Here is a 14,874-nt window from a genome sequence, read left to right as displayed (position 1 = left end):
TAGCCTGAATAACGAAGCAACTACAGACAAGATGTGAGTCCAAACCGATAAGAGTGAGTCCACAGAGACAAGCTGTGGTGACAGAAGCTCGGCTGACTAACTCACACAGAAATCCACAACACGAACATTCAACACATCAATAAGTTGCAGTACTAGGAGCAAACAATGTGCTGGATAACAAAGAATATGCCGTTGTTAATTTTTGGAAGACATTAGAAACACTTCACTAGAATACGATGATTGTAATCACAATTCTGTTGTCCAACCTGTTATCATCATTTCTGTAGGATATAATATTCATCTTGCAGTTTTGAATGTAGGTAGTCCTGTGTCGGTAGTTAGTGATGTTAGTGATGCATTTAGCAGATGTGAAGAAGTAACTGACTGTGGAAAAGTAACTAAATATTCAACCGCGTTGTTACAGACGACAAGAGTGGAAGGTGCGATTTCAGGAAAGAGTGTAGATGTCAGACGACATATCTGCATAACTTCTGAGTGTCATGGCTATACGTTTTCTATCAATATTCTGATTATACCTCCTCTGACCACATAGATGGTTTTAGAAACTTTCTGGCAGATTAAAACTGTGTGCCGGACCGAGACTCGAACTCGGGACCTTTGCCTTCTGCGTGAACGTGCTCTACCACCTGAGCTATCCAAGTACGACTCATGCCCCGTCCTCACGGCTTTACTTCTGTCAGTACCTCGTCTCCTGCCTTCCAAACTTTACAGAAGCTCTCCTGCGAAACTTGCATAACTAACACCTCTGAAAGAAAGGATATTGCGGAGACATGGCTTAGCAACAGCCTGGGGGAATTTCCAAAATGAGATTCACACTCCGCTGCAGAGTGAAAATCTCATTCTGGAGATAATTTTAGGTTTAGACTTTCTGAATCAACATAAAGCTGTTTTGAATTTGAATGATGATGAGCTAGGATTAGAGACTGAAGGTAAGTCGGAATGTCTTAAGATTGGATTTCTAGACAGGAAGAAAATGTGAACTGTTTATGTTTTCCAATGATACAGACGTTACATTTTCCACACGAATTTTTTTTCGTAATGATTTAAGTCATGAACTTACCTGCTATTGACATTCAGAGGATGAAACAGGAGAAAATAGATAGAGCTGATAGTTTTTCTGAAGCTGATCGATCGTTCCCACATTTTGAAATTCAATTCTCTTGTTTTCAGTCATCGACCAGGGCACTTTTAAAGATTTTCATTACAAATTTTGAGCCAAGGAACATAACAAAACTAGTGTCCCACCATTAGTGATTCCCGTACCCTACAGAGAATAAGTCAAGGCAGAAAATATTGAATCAAGGAATTACTGAAACCACAGTTAGTTTGTATAATAGTCTTCTTCATATTCTAAACAAGAAAGATGGATTTTTCAAACTTGTGCTTGGCTCAAGACAGATTAATAGTATCGTCTTGCTTGTGACTGACAGACCACAAACTTGAGAAGAACTTTTTAAAAATTTCTTTCGCATAAAGCTGCTATCTTCCGTTAAATTGAGCAAGTTCTTGACGAACTGAGCTACATTCAGATTGTTGAAAGTAATACCGCATTTCCGTGCTTTGGAGTATGTTACCAGTTCTGTACACTGCTTCTTGGCCTTAATTTTTCTTAGTTACTTTCATTCGTGGTTTAAACAACCATACTTCCTGACTACGTGGAATAATATATTACATCTCATGGTGGTGACATGCTTGATTTGAACACGGTAGTATCTTGAACTGTTCATTGCAAATTTTTGTAGATTTTGGTGTTACAGTCAACCTTGTGAAACCAGAGTGTTGCAGTTCGAGAGTTAAGTTTGTTGGACACAATAATTCATCAGGAGGTATCGAACCTGATCCACACAAGCTATAAGCCATTATTATGATTCCTGTTTCAACTGCTAAACGTCATGTACCCCAGATTTAAGATTAATAAATTTCTGTCATCGTTTTCTAAGTTTGAAGATTCTTTCGAGTTCTAGATTATGTGAACTTATGGGAAAAATGATGTATGGAAATTGGATGAACGAACTCAAACGGAATATCAAAGTTTAAAATATGCACACTTTGCCACACCTACGTTACCGTATTCAGATATATCTTGTGATATATGTTAGTCAACAGATTCAAAGACTGATCTTGGCACTCATTTATTTCAAAACGGCAAAAAAAAAGTGCAGCTTTTGCTTGTCATGTCTCAACATAAGCGGAACGTATTGTATGGGAATTTTCTAAATTTTGTTCATTTTTATATGGAAAGCACACTAATGTTTACATGGATCATGTGCTATTCAGTTTTTGATGTCATCTAAATAAACACACGATCGTTTAAGATGTTGGGCTCTGTACTTAAAGGAGTTTCACTTCTGTGTTGTTTACATCCCTAATTCTCAGAACTTGATTCCTGATACCTTGTCTCGCGCTTCATTGGTTTTGGTTAAAAATAGTGGGGAAGGCAGTCAAGAGAACAACTGCACCTTGTTGTATATTCGAAAAGTAGCATTTGAGAATTTTATTTCTTCCTCTCTCCGTGTCATTGCTAAAGAACAAGATAGAGAACCGATCTAAAAAATGTGGAAGAGATATGGCGTGACAAAGCAAACACTGCATTAAGACAGTACTATCTGTGTTTAGTAACATTCTTTTCAAATGTTCTTTTATAAATCTCTTTGCCTTGTGTGCGTGCCTGACGATCTTGTGAATAATCTCATCTAGTATACACATCTTAGCTATTGTTAGATGGTTATTGGATTGTAACCTGTAGAGGGTGAATGAGATGTCAGGACGGCGGTGGATTTGTTTAATTAACTTCTTTATCTGCCCATTGGTTGTAGCATATTAGGAAGAGCTTGGTGGAGCCATCCTGTTGCCTCTCATGCGAAACAGTATTCCGGCACTGCTGACAGCGCAAAGAGCAGGGTCGCGAATGGCGTCAGTCATACGTCTCAGACTATGACGGCGATGACAATATCGCAGATGCAGCTGTGACTTCCCTCCAGCTCTCCACTCCAGCGGAGTCTCTCTGAAGAGTCAGAGCAAGCTGCCCTATCCTGTGGTCAAACAACAGACCCTGTACTACAATCCAGGATGTCGCTCCAGGTCTCCCAGGCTCGTGGTGTAGGCAGTGATTCTGAGGTGAGAATATTTTAGTACACAAATGTCTGAGTACTCATATCCATGAGGCTTTGTTCGCTTAGGGCTTAAGGCACGTACTCTGGACACTTTCTTCGTGGCACGTTAGGAAGGGCCTCCGTTCTTTCGCCACAGTACTGCAGCATCGACTGTTGCTATACTGTGCCCAGCCGGCTCTGCTTCACAATGCCTGTCGGCCGTATTTTGCTTTGCAGTGCGTAACACCCTGGCCACCTGTGGTTCTATGACAACTCACTCCCGCCCTGGCGTACTTTTCGACCGAATACTGTTCATATGCTACACTGCACTCATTTCGGTCCGAGCAAATATTTTCATTAACTTCGTGTGATTTGCTATTTCAATAATATGGAAAAAAGTGTATGTAATGTTTCAAACAGACGCTAGCATTGTAATAAAGTTAAACCACCAATTATCTAACACCGTCCTCCAGTGTCGTCCATTATTTGTGCTAAGTTAAAATATTTGGCTGCTGCGGATTTCCTAGGATCAATCCTTGGATCAAATAATAGATTTATGCGAATAGGAAATTTTTGTAAGAAGTGAATCATATGAGCGAATTTCATTAGAACTGAGTATCGATAAAGGCGAGCTCCACAACACATGTTTTAAGTGCTGGTCTCATCTGTATCATTGAGTAAGTTCAGTTTCTTTCGCTATCCCCTTACTTTAAGTTTTATTTTTGCAACTGTGTGTCATTGCAATGCACTCAGAGGGATACAGTCGCTAAAATATGAAGTATGATGAATTTAGCGCAGTCGCTCTTCCATGCATTGCACTTGGGCAATGTTTTCTTTAGCTAGTTTGCAGCTGCGCTGCATTTTCTTACTTACCACTCTCGATCAGTACCAAGTTTCGGTTGCCACAAGGTAAGTTACGAGATTTGCCGGAGAGGGTTTAACATCGCTGTTAGGACACAATAAGATTATTTACATTCAAGCATTGCATTTCAAAATGATTCTAAGGGTCAATTCAGTTAAACTTTAGTTCAGATATCGTTTCTTGTGTCAGGATTTCTTACTCTTACAGTGCAATGTTACATGTTGGTGTGTGTGACATTCAGTATTCGGAATTTTACTTGATCAGTTTCAGCACGTAAATTTGTGCGACACTTTAACAGAAGCATTTTGGTCATTTATTCTTTCAGACTTCCGTTGTAATTTTACACAGAATTTAAACCCCGTTAGATCTGTGTGTCACTATTGCAAGACACGTACTGTGACGTCATGCACAGTAGCACTGTTCACCGCATTGCACAATACAGAATTTCATAGGAGGTCTTCTTTGGTATACCGTTTTCAGTTTTCTAAACATTCTTAGTAACAAGTAACTGGAATAGAGTTAGGGAATTTCAGATGGATTTGCGACGCTTTTCGTCAGAGAGTGCTTAGATAAGGGCACCACCTTGCATTGTCTAGTTGATAGAAAACAGTTACAGAATTTCAAATGGATTTGCGACTCATACAGTTACAGAATTTCAGAAGTGTTTGCTACTCATTTCATCAAATAGTGTTAACATAAGGGCAGCAACTTGCATTGTTTAGTGCACAAAACGATATGCACAGAAACTATATGTACGTTACACGACGTACACAAACGAGGTTAAGAATAGGGACCAGCATGCAAAGCTAAACAAAAAAGCAATCACAAATAAAACTTTATTTTTTTCATTTTGACTGTACTTTCTGTTTCGCGTCCGATTGGACCTCAAAAGGAAATAGCTTACGTAGTAAGTAGGTAAGTATTTAATAAACTTATTCCTTTTAAAGATAATATTAAATGTGATTTTCGGCGTTTCCGCGTTTTAAGAGTTTAAAACATTTATAAGCAAAATAGCTTTCGTGTATGGTAATGCACTGCAGTACTTTTTTGCACCAGCTGACTCATACAAGGGAGGTGCGTCCCATCAGTATAAGCCAGGAGGTCGTAAATGTCAGTAGACCCAAGTAAGTATCAGTGATGGCTTTTAGCAGTTCGGAACAACTCGGTACCAAGTCTAGCAGTAATATCTGACTGTCACGTCTTATCCCTAACGACCAAAGTAATGCACAATATCTCAAGCCATATTCTTCAACATAAACCCTAATAATACAGAGAAACTCAAGAAAAACTGCGTACATCGCATTGGAAAAGCCTTCATAAATTTCGCGCGTCTTAGACAGTACTCCCGTATCATTCACACTTGGATGTACTCTCTGCTAAATGCATACGTTTTTTTGAAGATCAAAATATACTCTGGGAAATTAAAATTGTAATGTCATGGAAACGGCGTGTAACAAACGTCAAGTTAGCGTGAACTGAACTACCTGTTTGGGTATCCAAAAGATTAGAATTTCAGTCCAACTGCATACAACAGTTAACGCCATCTACATTCTTTACTTAAGGTAAGGATGTGTAGTGAATTTCTCTGTCATTTATTGTTGTACGTTTGTGAAAGGTTTATATAAAGCCTCGAGTAAGAAGGAGCAACGTCTACCAGGTCATTTCGGAGTCCAACAGCGGCAGGACCGTGGCCTCTCAAGAGCGTGGATCATCGTTTCGTAGTTCTCCTGCTCGCGTTGATCGGGGTGTCACGACATCCATGAGTTCAGGACTGCCATATTTTCACTCTTAAGATGTCCTGCAATGTATTTCATAATGTTATACGCTAATACCTTTGATGAATGCAGTCTTTCTTGGCGAAAGATAGTGTGTCTCTTTTTTTCCTTAAAACAAATGAAGGATTAGGGTAATAAAACTGTTAGCCCAGGAATGAGTCTCAGGCTCAGGTGGCCATCCCATTCACTCCGGGTAGTTCATGGAGATACCTACCTGCAACAAAAAAAGGTTGTTCCGAGATAAAGAAAAAGATTCTAAATCTTCCTCTTCCCTCCATCGAGAGCTCGCTTCCATGCACAGCTTAAACCCCACTGTCACTTTTGAAGTTCTTGTAGCACATCTCTGTATCTACAGTATCTCTCACAAGATTTCGCCGACGAGGTAAGACTTACCATCAGTCGCATTTCAGCACCAGCCAAGTCATCCAAATCTGACATCAATAGAGTAGAGAGAGTGAGGCGCCATGCACCGTGGAAATATGAAGATCTTGTGGTACTTTCGGTGAACAAAGGAAATGCCACGGTTGTTCTTAATACCACTAAATATCACAGCAAAGTGACATCATTGTTGGAAGATAGCACGCACAAATGCCTAAAACGGGACCCAAAACCGTCATACACCAGAAAAACGGTGGAGCTTCTGAAGAATTCTTGTTACCAGTGGATATAAAAAATCTAGGAGCAAAAGCTTCTAGAAATCCAAGGCTGTTTGGATTACACTACTGGCCATTAAAATTGCTACACCACGAAGATGACGTGCTACAGACGCGAAATTTAACCGACAGGAAGAAGATGCTGTGATATGGAAATGATTAGCTTTTCAGAGCATTCATACAAGGTTGGCACCGGTGGCGACACCTACAACGTGCTGACATGAGGAAAGTTTCCAACCGATTTCTCATACACAAACAGCAGTTGACCGGCGTTGCCTGGTGAAACATTGTTGTGATGCCTCGTATAAGGAAGAGAAATTCGTACCATCACGTTTCCCACTTTGATAAAGATCGGACGTAGCCTATCGCGATTGGGGTTTACGTATCGCGACATTGCTGCTCGCGTTGGTCGAGATCCAAAGACTGTTAGCAGAATATGGAATCGGTGGGTTCAGGAGGGTGATACGGAACGCCGTGCTGGATCCCAACGGCCTCGTTTCACTAGCAGTGGAGATGACAGGCATCTTACCCGCATGACTGTGAAGGATCGTGCTGCCACGTCTCGATCCCTGAGTCAACAGGTGGGGACGTTTGCAAGACAACAACCATCTGTACGAACAGTTCAATGACGTTTGCAGCAACATGGACTATCTGCTCGGAGATCATGACTGCGGTTACCCTTGACGCTGCATCACAGACAGGAGCGCCTGCGATGGTGTACTCGACGAGGAACCAGGGTGCACGAATGGCAAAACGTAATTTTTTTCGTTGAATCCAGGTTCTGTTTACAGCATCACGATGGTCGCATCCGTGTTTGGCGACATCGCGGTGAACGCACATTGGAAGCATGTGTTCGTCATCGCCATACTGGGTATCACCCGGCGTGGTGGTATGGGGTGCCAGTGGTTACACGTTTCGGTCACCTCTTGTTCGCATTGACGGCACTTTGAACAGTGGTCGTTACATTTCAGATGTGTTACGACTTGTGGCTCTAATCTTCGTTCGATTCCTGCGAAAGCCTACATTTCCGCAGGGTAATGCACGGCCGCATGTTGTAGGTCCTGTACGGGCCTTTCTGGATACAGAAAATGTTCGACTGCTGCCCTGGCCAGCACATTCTCCAGATCTCTCACCAACTGAAAACGTCTGGTGAATGGTGGCCGAGCAACTGGCTCGTCACAATACGCCAGTCACTACTATTGATGAACTGTGGTATCGCGTTGACGCTGGATGGGCAGCTGTGCCTGTACACGCCTTTCAAGCTCTGTTTGACTCAATACCCAGGCGTATCAAGGCCGTTATGACGGCCAGAGGTGGTTGTTCTGGGTACTGATTTCTCAGGATCTATGCAGCCAAATTGCGTGAAAATGTAATCACATGTCAGTTATAGTATAATATATTTGTTCAATGAATTCTGATTTATCATCTGCATTTCTACTTGGTTTAGCAATTTTAATGGTCAGTAGTGTACATCAGTTCCACAAAGAAAGGATTCCATTGTGGTCAATTGCAGGCGCTATTGGTTTTGCTAGCCAAATATTTTTCTCAGCTGATGAATCCGTTAGTTGGCCGCTGCGAACACTACGCCAAAAACACAGAGATTTTCACTAAGAAAATTAAACAGATTAGAGTTGACCCAAACGATATTTTAGTCAGCTGTATGTAGTCTCACTATTTACAAAAGTTCCTTTGGACGACACATTAAAACTATTGGCAGAGCATTTTCGTCCTGTAACGATGAAGTTGTTGCCCCATGGTATAACAACCACATACTCGTCACACGGCGATAAATTTTATGAAATGTAGGACGGAACGCCTAGGGGTTCTCCGATGTCTTCAGAAGCGGCCGACATGGAAAATTTTGAGTAACGTGCACTAAATATGGCTCCCCTCGTGCGTCATCGATTTATCGTTTTATGATCTGTCCACAAGACATAGAAGCTCTTAAGCACTTCTTTGAAAATGCGTACGGTGTATACCCAACCATATAGTTCACTGTCAAGTGGTAGAAAGAAGGAGACCTACCGTTTTAGATATTCTGGTACAACGAAACTTCGATGGACCTCTCGACCAGAATTGTCGCGAAAGCCGACGCACATCGATTTATATTTTAGCGCCTAGGGTTTTCACAGTCCAGTACAGCAGAGAACGGTTTTAAATACATTGGTACACAGAGCAAAAACTGCTTCTGCCGAGTACCACTTGGATTCCTGAATTAACCATCTGAAGTACATTTTCTGAAAGAAAGGCAGCGTATGACATGAAGTCAGCGTTCTCCAAGATTGAAAAACATGAAAATATTGAGCACTCACATGATGAGCTACCGACTGTGTTCCTCCTTTCTGCTGCATTACATCAAATAAAAATAGGCACAGTCCTGAGAAGACAAGGTATAAGATTTATTTTCGGATCTCCTATTCGTCGCAGTGTTTACACTAATATAGGAGCACTGTCGCTAACAACGCAGAGGTAGGCACCATCTGCGACAAAATTACGTAATTACGACCAGTCAAAAGCTGCATATGGCCTGTACAAGGCCACCACAGCAGCGGTTTTGACAGTCAGTTGCTCCTGCTGAAGACGATGGAGGTAATCACCATAAGCTTGAGCTTTTATCGTGAAATGATGAGGCAAGAAGTCCGACAATGTTTATTAATTAGTTGATGTTTACAATAATAAACATAATTCTGTTATAGCTGACAGATCACTCTCGTCATTAATATATCTGTGGCATGGTGTGTTATCCATATTTTCATGACTGATTAGGCCATCCCTATTAATCATCATTCCAGTGAAACATGTTCGTTTATGAGACGCTGTAATTTCCCTTACACTAATTTCCACTACTACATGCGGTGCTTCCCTTCTCTGTAGGTCACCTGAGATAACACCTCGCAGGATGTCGCCGACCCTGGCGACTATCGACTTATTGTTTGGTGAGCTGTGCAGGTTCGAACAGCCATGTCGTGCTCCTTGAATCAGGCAAGGTGCTTTGTCCTTGTTTGGAGCAAGACAAGTACTCATACGGACAGTCCAATGACATCTGGAGCACCACAAAACTCCAGCACAGCGACCAACGTTGCGACTTCCCTTAATGTGGAATCAGGTAGAGTCACGCCATCAGTGGCGCACCCAGTGACAACACTGGACTTGCTAGTGGTATCATGCCTTCCTCTCAGATGAGTTCTGTATCTGTGTACTGCATTACTATGGACCTATCCCTGAGTAGAGGCACCGAGAAGAACGAACGTGACTCGTTTGCGCGTATCACCATCATATGAGGCCACAACCCGGATTGTGGTGTAGGGTGCATTGTATACACAACGCAGTCCGCTCTGGCTCACATAGCTAGAAAGATGGACGCCACACATCACAGCTATGGCCTGTATCTGTTTCCTATAATGTAGATATTCTTTCCACTAATTCTGAATAAGATAACAAAAGACTACTTGTTACCCTGACGTACCTCAATACAGTGGGTTTTCAGCTGTTATCATGGCCAACACTTTCTCCAACTGTCTCGCGCAGTGAATACACTTGATAAAGAGTTGCCAAGAGAGTGGAATGTCAGCAGTCGCCAGTCCCTGCGACTGATCAACTGACTTAGAGTTGAAGGAGTGTGGAAAGGCGTCCTCATCCAAGCTCATTTCGGCTCGATTCCCAGCCGGGAGAGTTCCGTAGTGTGCTAAAATTAGCACCCTGTACATGCCCATATCACCTACATTTCAAATAATGTATTTTAGATATTGTTCTGTATGCGCACAATAACTGAAATATCGCTACGTTCTATACTTCCTGGCATTGCAATTTTAGTGCCCAAGAGAGTACAGCAAAGTAGGTGGATGTTCTTAAAATTTTGCAAGATCGGTTGCAAAACGATTTTGCGAAATTTTATGAACGTCCACGTATTTCATTACAGTCTCTTGGGAATTAAAATTGCAACGCCAGAAAATATAGAAAATAGTGGCATTTTAATTATTGTGCGTGCATTTCCTGTTTCAAATGGTGATAACGATTGCGTGACAAAATGACTCTTTCGAATCTTAATTCTCTGAAAATACGCCGCAGCTGATAATGCCGACTGTACGCTACAAGTATATCGACGAGGACATGTGAATAAAGATATTGTGGTCGTAACACTATTTTAATAAATGTTAACAGCACACGATGCCTAAACACCAAGTCAGTCAATGTTGTCTGTGTGAGAATTCGGTAGCTGTGTCATTAGTAAGCGTAGGGTTTATTTCATTACTTTTAAGGACAATATTAAATACAATGCAAAGAATAACACTTGTAATTTGTAAAGAGACATCTAAGTTTGTAATATAACCAGTTGTGTCTTTTGTTGCCATCAGGAAGCCGTCAAATGCTCCACGATAGGCCCACTTGTTCTGTAACAATGTGATGAACAGTTTGCTGACTGCTCCACAGTCGCATTTTGGAGATTGAGCCTTACCCCATCTATGAAGATAGTCAATGCTCCTGCCATGTCTGGTATGTGTTCTGTTACACTTTGTCCATGTTCCGCATGATTCGTGAAAGCCAGGGGGTTCTTTATTATGCAGGTAAAGTTATGGCAATGTGGAGAACAAGCCTCCGTCCCGTCTCATTCCCTTGAGTCCGTTAAGCTGAACTGAGACGTGTGCAGTTCCATGGCTGTTTTCATGGAGGGTTTTCTTTATCAAAGCCGGTTTCTTTCTAGGATATCCGCCTCTTGATGGATATAGAGTTACGAGTCGTCTTGCACAAGTTTAAACTCACAGATGAGAACCGCTTTTCGTCGAAGTCAGAGGGGGCCGGAATGTGGCTCAATATAGACAGCCATTTGACGTAGGTTCATCTTAGTGTACAATTTTTGATTCTCATTGCACTGTTCAGCTGCATCTCGAGAGTTTGTGTGCGTGCGCTATTGAGCCATAAAGGAGCACCATACTCATCAGTAGATTAGAGTAGCCAAAATTTTGACGTGTAGCAGACTTCCAGTAGTGGGACCCCAGTTTGCTACTCACAGGTTATGTAGGATATTGGTCCTAGTTTTTGTCCTTGGAACGCCGTTTTCCAAATGGTTATTGAAGGACAGTGTCTGGTCCAATATAAAACCTAGATATTTTGAGTTCTGTTTGCGGTGAAATAGTCTGTCACCAAAACAGACACGGAGCTTTCTATTCGCAGCTCTGTTGCACAAATGAAAGCAAGCCATCTCCATCTCAGATGGACTCTTGTTTCAGTCTCCAACTTCGAATGCATTTTGCCATTGTTGCCACATCAGATGTTAAGATGGTTGTTGTTTCTACCAAATTCGATGTCCCACTGCCATTATGCAGTCATTGATATGTGCAACCTTGTTGTTGATGTTGTTGTTGTCTTCAGTCCTGAGACTGGTTTGATGCAGCTCTCCATGCTACTCTATCCTGTGCAAGCTTCTTCATCTCCCAGTACTTACTGCAATCTACATCCTTCTGAATCTGCTTAGTGTATTCATCTCTTGGTCTCCCTCTACGATTTTTACCATCCACGCTTGTACAACCTTATGAGACCTAATTTCAGCCATAATATAACTATACACATTAAACAAAAGTGGGGCGAGAATAGATCCTTGAGGTAGTCCACCGTTTAGCGTCTTTGAATGGCTTAACTTGTTCCCCAGTATAATAAGACTGACTGTTTGTCTGCATGAAATTATTTGTCTGAGTTTGTAGAGAAGATCGTGTCTCCATACTACATCATAAACTGCTAAGAGATTGATAGCAAGTGTGGGAAATTCGGAGACGCGATCTTGTGTTGGCGATTTACATGGAAGCCATCATCAGTGCAGAGTAATGTTATGAAGCGTACAGGTGCGTGCTGGATGCACAGCGACTGACCTTGGCGAGCCCGACGCTGGACAGCGCGTCCAGGCAGAGTGCGGCGCCCTCTCCGGCGTCGCCCCGCCTCTGGCCGCTCAGCACGCGCGCCGCCGCCAGCTCACTGGCCGAAAGCCCGGGGCCCACCAGCAGCACGGCGTTGCGGGCGTAACCAAGAAGCTGCGGCCGGCCTAGTGATGCCTGCAGCTGCCGCCGTGCCTGAGACCGCCAGTACGCCGGCTCTGTCAACACCGGGCGCTGCATTATCATCCACTCCACGACCAATCATTGCGTAGGAGGCAACACCTGCTAGTGTAAACACTTGTTTATCTGCGAGAATAGTGCAACAAATACGTTAACAACAGATTACTTCGCCCATAAAGGATGGCATTATGAGGGCTGTGACTATTGATATATTCAAATAAAACAGATTTCTGCGTCACGCACTTTGTAAGGGTTTTGTTTTGTACAAAAAATTGTAATTGTGTTAATAATTTGAATGTCACGGGGAAAATTAAAGCTTCCATAGCATCTGAGTAACAATAGGCAGTCCGACTCCGTTAGCCGAGTGGTCAGCGCGGCTTGTGTTGGCGATTTACATGGAAGCCATCTCCGCTCAGGGACTGGGTGTTGTGTTGTCCTCATCATCGCATTATCCCCATCTCAGACACGCAAGACGTCCAAAGTGGCGTCGAAATGTTTGGCGCCGGCGGCCGAACTTCCCCTAATGTGGGACTCCCGGCCCACAATGACGTACGCTCATTTCATTTCAACAATGGGCAACCTCTCTGCCAAAGAAGTAGCGCTGCGAGAGACTTTTAGCAGAACCTTGTGAATGGAGTGCAGTCTTGGAGGTAGAGGGAGGAAGAGTCGAGTTGTGACTTGTGATGGAGTAAGATGTGTTTAGGCCATGCTGTGTGCCGGAAATAATTTTATTATATTGTTTTTCAGTTATGGAGAGATATTTTGTAAATTCATTCAACTTCAAAAGATACTGATATAGTGCATTTGCCAAAAGAAGCAAGCGTAGTAATTAATATGGTCAGGTATTTAGAACTGGAGATTTTTATGATAATATAACAACGTGTGATTTACTGATTTTTCTTCAAAGACGTGTATCATACGTGTTTGTAAGTAAGTAAAGAGAATTTGTTGATGTTTTTTCCACTATTAATGTGAAGTGAATTTTTAGTATTTCATGTGTCAGTATATTTTGTTAATACAGTTAATTTTTATTGTTTTTCCATCATTCAGAATTCGTCTCTTTATTTCAAATTTCACTTATATAATTTTGCTCTCCCAAGTTTCTCCGTAAGAGAACTTTAATTCACAATTATTTGCAGTAATGAGATTTATTAGCACACAAGTTTTGCGGACGTGTCTATAGTTTAAGGTACGCCTTGCTCATCGCATTGCTAGTAGTTCGAACTTTTATTCTTTAACTAGCATAGCAGCAGGAGCTGCAGTGGTTTGGAGACTGCAGTAACATAGCATTTATATATTGCGCAAACAGTTAGGCTCAAATGGCTCTGAGCACTATGGGACTCAACATCTGAGGTCATCAGTCCTCTAGAACTTAGAACTACTTAAACCTAACTAACCTAAGGACATCACACACATCCATGCCCGAGGCAGGATTCGAACCTGCGACCGTAGTAGTCACGCGGTTCCGGACTGAAGTGCCTAGAACCGCACGGCCACCACGGCCGGCGCAAACAGTTAGGCAGTTAATAATTTATGCGGGGACGATTATCATTTAAATAGTGACATACTTTTCATACAGGCCATTTTTGTTAGTTACTGATATTACACATTTTTTTCGCAGTCAGATTGTTTGTACTATTGCTTACAGCACAGTTTTCTTACATTTAACAGAACAGACTGTACTCTCGCCATGAGTGTTGCAGTATACAGTTCAATGTTGCATTTCTGATTAACTTTTGCATTGCTGACCATTTTTCAAGAATTACAAGATCACTAACGAACTTAAACACAAGCTTAACTGTTTCTCTAATCACGAGTTTTGCTTCACATTACCACACAGCAAAATGCCTGTAAACACACCTATTCATTACCTTGCGCCTGTGCTTGTGCCTTGATCCCGTGGTTCGCAGGGTTGGCATGGCCAGGTACGAATTTGGCAAGGCTAATGTTACAAGCAGGTCAGATGCCCTTCCTGCAGCCACCCCGTACCCTCAGGCACGGAATTAGTGTACCCCAGCTGTCTGCGTCAAGTGTAATGCATGGAATAGTGTGAACGTGTTCAGACGTCTGTCAGTCGTTTAACTAAGGCGGGATGTGGGGACCAGCCCGGTATTCACCTAAGGGATGTTGAAAACCGCCTAAAAAACACATCCAGGCTAGCTGGCACACCGGTCCTCGTCGTTAATCCGCCGGGCGGATTCGATCCGGGGTCGGCGCGCCTTCCCGGTTCCAGGAAGCAGCGCATTAGCGCTCTCGACTAACCTGGTGGGTTACATTACCATACAACAAAAACTAATATGCCGCTTTCTACTTCTGTATTTCGCCACTACACGTTTCGAAGATTTGTCATGACTGTAGAAAATGTTATAATTTCAACTACACGTTACTCCGTCGTCAGGCCACGAGTGGCCTACCGGGACCATC

At 42.4% G+C, this 14,874-nt stretch overlaps 1 protein-coding gene across 1 annotated transcript in view; it reads right to left on the bottom strand.

Annotated features, from left to right (window-relative positions):
- The window catches only part of LOC126252474 (membrane-bound alkaline phosphatase-like), a 188,785-nt gene extending 176,275 nt beyond the window's left edge, over positions 1–12,510 (bottom strand). The window contains exon 1 of the mRNA XM_049953368.1: positions 12,268–12,510. Coding sequence (XP_049809325.1) covers positions 12,268–12,510 — 243 coding nt within the window. The remainder of the gene's footprint in view (positions 1–12,267) is intronic.
- Between the last annotated feature and the right edge of the window lie 2,364 nt (positions 12,511–14,874).

Source organism: Schistocerca nitens, chromosome 4 (assembly GCF_023898315.1).
Source record: "Schistocerca nitens isolate TAMUIC-IGC-003100 chromosome 4, iqSchNite1.1, whole genome shotgun sequence".
NCBI lineage: Eukaryota > Metazoa > Arthropoda > Insecta > Orthoptera > Acrididae > Schistocerca > Schistocerca nitens.
Note: the sequence above shows the minus strand (reverse complement) of the source record. Positions and strands in the feature narration are given on the sequence as shown.